At 39.5% G+C, this 8276-nt stretch overlaps 1 protein-coding gene across 8 annotated transcripts in view; it reads left to right on the top strand.

Annotated features, from left to right (window-relative positions):
• The window catches only part of LOC111867348 (putative protein kinase C delta type homolog), a 182263-nt gene extending 174923 nt beyond the window's left edge, over positions 1-7340 (top strand). For all 8 annotated transcript variants that reach the window (XM_023857125.2, XM_023857124.2, XM_033752650.1 and 5 more), the window contains 2 exons: positions 3905-4045; positions 5923-7340. In XM_023857125.2, coding sequence (XP_023712893.1) covers positions 3905-4045; positions 5923-6069 — 288 coding nt within the window. In that variant the 3' untranslated portion in view covers positions 6070-7340. The remainder of the gene's footprint in view (positions 1-3904; positions 4046-5922) is intronic.
• Positions 7341-8276: the final 936 nt, after the last annotated feature.

The raw sequence follows: 8276 nt of genomic DNA on the forward strand, positions 1-8276 counted from the left end.
ATGTTTAAGATGGACAAGCCCACAGGGAACTTATGCTCCTCATAGCAAAGCTCTTCAGGTGATCAGTGCGTGCACATTAAGGCAGCAACTCAGTGAGAGGAGAGTATGTTTCCATGCAATAGTAATTCATGTGCTGAATCACATTGTGTTTAGTGTACATGGCAGTTTGTGATTTTGTTATCTTATACAAGGTGGTTCAAATATGACCGGGACTGATCTTTAAAAAAAAAAAAAAACATAATTGCTAAACACTTACTTGCACATGTCAGTCTTCAGCGTACTCCCCTCTGAAGTCAGCACATTTTTTCCAACTTTCTGGAAGCATCCTGATGCCCCCCCCCCCAAAGAAAAGACTTGTGGTTGGCGGCATATCCACTCCCAAACAGTCTGGATGACGGCGGCGTTGTCCTCAAACCACATGCCTTGCAAGTCTGATTTGAGCCTTCTGAACAGGTAGAAATCACTTGGGGCAAAATCGGGACTGTACGGCGGATGTGTCAGAAGGTTCCATTTCAATTTCTGAAGGGTTTCCATTGTTGTTTTGGCCGTATGGGGGTGTGCCTTGTCTTGAAGGAAGGCTACCCTCTTTCCACCTGTCTTCCGCTTGGATCGGATCTTTTCCTTCATGTCTGTTGCCAGGAGGTCTGAGTAATAAGCTGCATTGACTATTCTGGCATCTGTCAGAAAGTCTACATGGATAACCCCCTGCCAGTCCCAGAAGAACGTTGCCATCAGTTTTCCTGCTGAATGGCTCCTCTGCGCTCTCTTGGGTTTGGGAGAACTGGTATGCCGCCACTCGCGTGATGACTGCTGGGACTTGGGAATGAAGTAGTGCACCTATGTTTCATCGGTGGTCACTATAGACTTCAAAAATGCATCACCTTCGTCATCAAACTGCTGTAGGAGACAACTGGCAGCTTGCGTGTGCACCATTTTGTTCACGTCCATCAAAGTGCGTGGTACCCACTGTGCATTCACCTTGCGATAGTGCAGGTGGTATTTCACGATGTCTTCTACACTACCAACACTGATGGACAGCATTACACCAAGTTCCTTGATAGTGATGCGCCTATTCTCACGAATAAGCACGTCTGCACGATCAATGTTCGGCTCGGTGATGGATGTTCGCGGCCAACGATCATGCGGTTCATTCTCCATGCACTCTCTGCCCTCTCTGAAGCACTTACACCACTCAAACACACAGGTCCTTGAGAGACACTCTTCCCCATACTGTTGTTGGAGTCTGTGGTGAATTTCTGTGGACTGGACGTTTTCTCCAACGAGAAATTTGATCACAATGCGTTGTTCCATGCTCCGCGTTACCTTCTGTTCTCTCATCTCTCTAGCATCTCCCAGACAGAAGTGAACAGGTTCTAACCCGAACAGGAGGGAGGTTGGAGGTTGTGGTTTCACTCTCTCAAGGTCGCACAGCTGCTGCGCAGTGCGGCTTGTTTACGCACAAATCAGTCCCGGTCATATTTGAACCACCTAGTACACCATTGCTGAACCATCATATTGTCACGTGTAGGGTTGTACGGGTGACAAAAATAAAGAGTTCTAGATCAGATGATTGGATTCATTAGTATTTCAGTTACAAGTTCTTTTAATCACATTTATTGCAGTGCTATTGCTGATTCACACAATTTACAGTTCACCATTGCACATGCAATGGGATTCTCACTGATGCTGATCAATCATAACCCCTTTTTATTTGGATGATTATAAATAACCGTGAACCTTATTTGTAATTATTCTCAGTAATTTTTAATTCAAAATATTATATTTCGATATTACTGGAACTTTATCATCATCTATAATATCATATTCCATTGTCTTGGACGTGCAATACAGAGGTTTTATGGAAATCTCTATAGATTCTGGCAGGGCCAAGAAGTTTGGAGTTCTGACGCTTATGAGGAGTTATTAATATAGCTTGAGAACATGAAACCAGATGTGCCTACAAAAGTCAGTGAAAAGGACAGGTCAATTGCCTGTGAATGAGGACCACTCAAGGGCCATTATGACTTTGTTGCCTTGTTCGAACTTCCATGTGGGAGATGGAATGGCATGTATACTCGTATGTCCACACTGTGGAAAATTCAGTCTTTTTTTAATTCCCAGCATGGGATGTGCAAGACATTTCCATGCTTGTCAATCTTTTCTCCATATTCTGAAGGGTACAGACATGACCCTTGCACACTCCGAGATCTAGTTCATAGATCAATTAATAATTTGTATATGTATAATATAAACTCCATCGTAAATGTAACACTTTATCGCAGTTCTTTAGTTCTTGTCCCCCTTCTTTTACACTATATGTTTTGGCCACAACCGCCCATCATCAGGTGTATTTCAATATTGAGTGCAGTGTGACAGCTATGTGAAGTGAAATACACCTGATGATGGCCGGTTGCGGCCAAAACATGTAGTGTAAAAGAAGGGAGATAGAACTATAATAAAGTGTTACATTTATGACGGTATTTATATTATACGTATAGAAGTGGGGAATGTAACAGGATGCTTAAATATAATATAATAATTTGTAATTGTAACCATTAACATACAGTAAATTAAATGGTGTGGTTTGGAGAACAGTAAGTGAATCAACATCAAACTGAATCAGCTCACAGTATACCACTTAATTCGGCATCACTACCCTGAGTCTCATGCTAACCAACCCAGCACACCGACCTTCCTTAGTTCAATCTTTATGGACAACTTACAGGGGCCATCATACACCATCCTAAGGTAGAAACGGGTGTAGCAGGGATAGCACCATTCCAACTGGGCTGGTATAACAAAGGCAGGTTGTAAAAGAACAGTTTTACCACTAGCCATCTCCTAGTAGCAGATCTCGACACAGAAACTACCACTTCAAATAGCTATGAAGTCTTCTTGCGATTTCTTGTTCCATCACCCTGGAACCATAAACTCAACTGAAAACTCTCCTGGGCTGCAAGTGGACTTGTGTTATATAGCTGCAGCACAGAAAACACAGTTCTGCTGTTGTGTAGCGCAGTAAACACAGAAAACAAGTCATGTGATAGCTAAGCACTTTTGGAGTGTGACGTCATTGCGCCTGTGCAGAAATCTACTTAACAAGCTGTTGCCTAGAAGCAGATTGCATAACCCTGTTGTTCCATTGTTGGTGCGTGTATTACTTAGAAATGGCAGTTACTGTGGCTCAGTGCCACAGTTTCATGATATGGTACATTCAGTGCACTGACTTGTGTTGTAGTGTGTCCAGCATTAACAATAGAATTTTCTTTCTTCTTTCACTTGCGTGGCTGATATGAAATTGTGATTGTGATGTAGCTATTTTTCTTCTGTAAAACAGTCATTAAAGCAAATCATAATTACTCAGCCAATCAAACTTTTATATTTCCTTTAATTATTAAACTTAACAGTCTCAAATTTGCTCCATTTTGTCACATATTCTGCCCAGTAAGCTCCACAACACTGTTAACAGTTAAATTTTTTTGCTTCTGATTTTATAATTGTGACATATGAAATACGCATTGCAAAACAATGGGCTAATGCTAGTTCTGTAAACTGTACTAATGGAAAGGTGTTTAGAAGCAAAGAACAACAGATTGTTTTGAATATGTTTAACTGTTTTAAAATCAAAATTAATATGAAATATTTGTAATTTGAATTGCAATTGAAAGTGGGGAGGTTACAACTATTGTCAGAACTTAAGTATGTGTATCTACCCCAATGTCCATCTGGACATATCTGTAAATAAATATATATCCCTGCCCCTGCAAGGAACTGAATCCCTATTATCCATCTTGCCATCTGTCACTTTATTGACTTTGCCATACTGGCTAATGAAATTTACATCTACCAGCAGTAGTACAGTACTATGAATTTAACATAACATGATGCATCTCCGTGATTGTAGTTCCTGGAAAAAGATTCATCTAAGCGGCTAGGAACAAATGGGAGCATGGCAGGAGATGTGGTGGACCAGCCATTCTTCCGGAATATTGACTGGAATGCTCTCGAGCGCCGTGAGCTAGAACCACCATTCAAACCCAGAGTGGTACGTAAATTATTGGCCTGATTTAGAAGTAAATTCAGGATATTCTTTATGAAGTTCTGTCTTCTTCATGTATGTGCACAGGCACAAGATCGTCTGCATCAGCCATCAGCTGACACTTTTATCTATTTCAGAATTATTCATACCACTACCTACAAGGCCCAAGATCTTTTCACTAATTTTTCATTGTTATAATTTATAAATGCTCTGTGATTATGATCGTAATATTTACATTTTCTGACCTGTGACACCAGGTGGTCTTGCAGATGAATACCAATGTTTCAGAGGAACATGCTGTCTCCATCGTCATGGTCAAAATACAATTCAGAAAATAGAGGTATGAGGGAGAGTCAGTACATAGGTCACAAATGAATATAAAATATAAAACATGTGATATTCAAACCTGGAAAGAACATTTATTTTTTGACATATCTTCCAACATTCATACACATGTCTCATTGCTTTACCAGTGCATTGAAACCTGCAGCAGAGAAGTGTTTTGATTGTTGTCTCAGCCACTTCCACACCTCCATTTCAACCTGTTCATTTTGTCTGGCATTATCAGCAAAATGTCTGCCACCAAGGTGGCTTTTTAGTGAACAAACAGATGGAAGTCACTAAGGGACAAGTCTAGACTGTAAGGCAGATATTCAAGAAGTTCCCATAGTAGTTCTTGATTTCACTCCTGGGTTGGTTGGGCTGTATGGGTGTGGCATTTTCATGATGAAGCAGTACCCCTCTTGCCAGTTGGCCAGAACATTTTCTATGAATTGCATTCTGAAGCTTCAGCAGAACTTCACAGTATGATGCACAATTCTTCCCACTGTGTCCTTTTTCCCACAGAAACGCACAACAGAATGCTGCTCTTTTCATATTACACTCAGACATGGTCACCAGATCGACTACTGAAAGCAGACCCTGAACGTGTGCATGCATGTCAGCCACACAGACTATCATGAAGCTGGACTGTGCTGCTGCCTAGTGATATGCATAGAAAACCTATTACATCCATTACAGGTGTTTTACTTCCATCTATGACATATTTACTGACTTCCCTCATAGCATACTCCTTCAAACTATTAGCATCTCTGTGTGAGACTGCACAGTCAGTCTGTGAAAACCTGGAACTATATCACTATCTTAATTTTATCAAGTTCAGGCTTGTCCTCCAAATTAAGTATACAGCAATTAATTTTAAGCACATCATGAATATGTCACACAAAATTAAAATTTCCTCTGATTAGGAAATACATGAGAAAATAGGTGCCATGCATAGTTGGCAAAAATAGGAGGCAAAAAAGCAGAGACATATCTAAAAAGAGGTTTTTTGTTTTGATTTTGTAGATTGCTCAGTTTTCATACTGAACTGAGGAACACACTGAAACAGCTTTATGTAAGAAGTTTAACTTATATCTGTACAGGAATGACTTTATACTTATTGGCCAGCTGTTTGAAACACAAATGGGAAGATTTGCTGGGCTGGAGATGGTGAGATAGACAAGAATCTCTTGCCCTGCCAGGAATTGAACCATAGTTGCTCAGCTCATAGCTCCTTGCAACACTGACTAAGCCATCTCTGTTCCTATTTAGTTGCTGAAAGAAAACTGAAAATGTTACTAGGCGGAAATCAGTAATTTTTCCAGCTGCAAAATATATTTCTCCGTATAAAATGTGATGCTAATTAGAATTTGTATATCAGTATATGTTAAGTTGCAGACTAACAGATGGGAAATACTAATGTAGATTACAGCAAGCTCCAGTTGTATACAAACACTGTGAAATTATAACATTCTGCTCCTTGAGACTTAAAATGTGTTTCACATCTGAATATCATTCTTTCTTATCATGTGACATTGACATTCCTGATTATTTTCTTGCAGCAACACCCACTGGATGTTCAGTACTTTGACAAGGCGTTCACAGCAGAACGAGCCAAACTGACACCAGTGCAAAAAGAAATATTACAATCGATGGATCAAACACAATTCCAAGGTTTCAGTTATACTAATCCAAATGCAACAGACTGAAGTGGAATCCATTATTTTAGTCTTGTTGGACTCATTAGTCTCGTTGACCACTGACAGGTGGTCCTGCTGTTGAGACTGACCTCTTCTTCCACACTAGAGTGAAGGCAGAAACTTGCCCTTGTCTTGTCTTATCCTTCAATTCATGCTCTACTTCAACCATATTGGAACGTACATATACACAGCATGAGCATTATGAATATATCTATTTTCCTTTGTAAAAGTCGCTATGAAATACTGTAATGTGTTTCATATAATATAGGAAAATCTAGAATATTTATAACATTCATCATAATCTCCACATTCTTTGGCCAATTCAGTGGTCATGTGTGCAGAAATCAGATAAGAAGTGATGTTCCAGTAACAGCACTTGGTGCGTAAATATTCAGGGAAGTTGAGAACTGTTACAGACAGCATGATTTCTTCTGACTTAGTTTAATGTCCAGCAGGTGAATGTTTTGGGCTGATAGATATGATGGTTATTGTAGCTACATAATGTTGAAGGGCATAATTCTTTCTTTTACATGCAGAATCTGGGAAATTTCTCCAGTCTGGTAACCACATCCTAAATTGAATGGTACTAATGTCTCACTTGTAATGCTGTATAGTCTAGTAGAACTTCAGTGATGTTTAGAGGAACATACTGCCTTCGGTAGCCGCCTATGCCTTGCAGGCTACATTCTTGGATATCTCTTGGACCGTGAAAATAAGGGCAAAATATGTATCAGACTATATGGCATTACATCCCAAATATGTTGTGAGAATCTCAAATCCAACAAATTTTGAAGTATTATTCTCAAATTATAGTAAAGGTAAAGTTATCCTGTAACAGGCCGTGGAGACCCATAGGGTTATGAGAGGTTGAGGCTTCACGTCTTCTAGACAATCAGCTCACAGATGGCGGTAAGGTTGTCAGCCTTACTGTTAGGGACAGAGTGGATCACAGGGTCATAGTGCAGCTGGAAGGATTAGGTAAATTGAAAAAATCCACCTCATTGGGACTCGATCCAGCGAACTTCCGGCTTGTAGCATAGTACCTCAACCAACTATGCTACTGTGTACCCCTCTCAGATTATAGTATGGAATAAAAATTGATATTATGTTCACATATGCATGTTTTTTCAACCTCCATAATTTCATAGACTACATCAAATATAAGTAACAGCCTCAAAATTAATTTGATGCAACAAAAATTATCTCATACTGTACTATATTTTTTATTGCTAGTGGGGTGGGACTAAGTTCCTTGTACTGCGGCCACATCTGGCCTATTGTACCAGCCCCAGATGATAGGTGAGGGTGATTGTGGAGCAATTGGTGGAATGAAGATTGGTAGGGGAAACCGAAGTACTTGGAGAAAACCTGCCCCAGCGCCACTTTGTCCACCACAAATCCCACTTGACCCGGGCCACTGCGGTGGGAAGCCAGCAACTAACCACTTGAGCTATGGCACAGCCATTCATACTGTACTAACTATAAAAGCTGATGTGATGCCATTGGAGTACCATGGTTACCATACAGCATCAGTTGAGGCTGTAACAGCTTCTTGCAATGTATTGTTTTCATATGTTATAATGACCATCATACTTTACTAGTTCCAGTACTCTGCTTATGGTGAAAATACTGATTTACTGACAGTGGAACACCATACATAGGAAGTTGATGAAGTCAAAGAGACTTGTTACAACACTCCATAACTAGTGCATCACATATTCTATGCTGGAATAGTGAAGTAGCAAATTCTTATAACAACAAAGCACAGCTGAATGCATTTTTTATTTTAATTAAAGTTACTATATAAAGCATACACCCAATATGTCCTGGTAAGTGTGTGTTAAAATAGGTTAGAAATGTATGTATAGTGAAATAATTGTGATATGTTTGCTACCTGTCATTTGTCTAGAAAATTATAAGGCTTAAGCAAAAAGTCTATTTGCCCGTAAAATGTATATTAATTTCCTCTGCAACTTTTAAAGAACGTTTATATTTTATATATATTTAGCAAACTGTGCTAAAGACGCATACAGAAAACCATGGAAGTCTTCACATGAAGTATCTGTTACTTGTGTCCACTTTTAATCAAAACTGAGATATGTCTACAAATTTTATTATAACCTTCATTCGTGCATCCTGTTGTGTTATTATATACAATTCTTTTATTCGAGTCCGTCGCAACACAAGCCATCATCAGGCAAACACATGATTACCAT

Source organism: Cryptotermes secundus, unplaced genomic scaffold (assembly GCF_002891405.2).
Source record: "Cryptotermes secundus unplaced genomic scaffold, Csec_1.0 scaffold65, whole genome shotgun sequence".
Taxonomy (NCBI): domain Eukaryota; kingdom Metazoa; phylum Arthropoda; class Insecta; order Blattodea; family Kalotermitidae; genus Cryptotermes; species Cryptotermes secundus.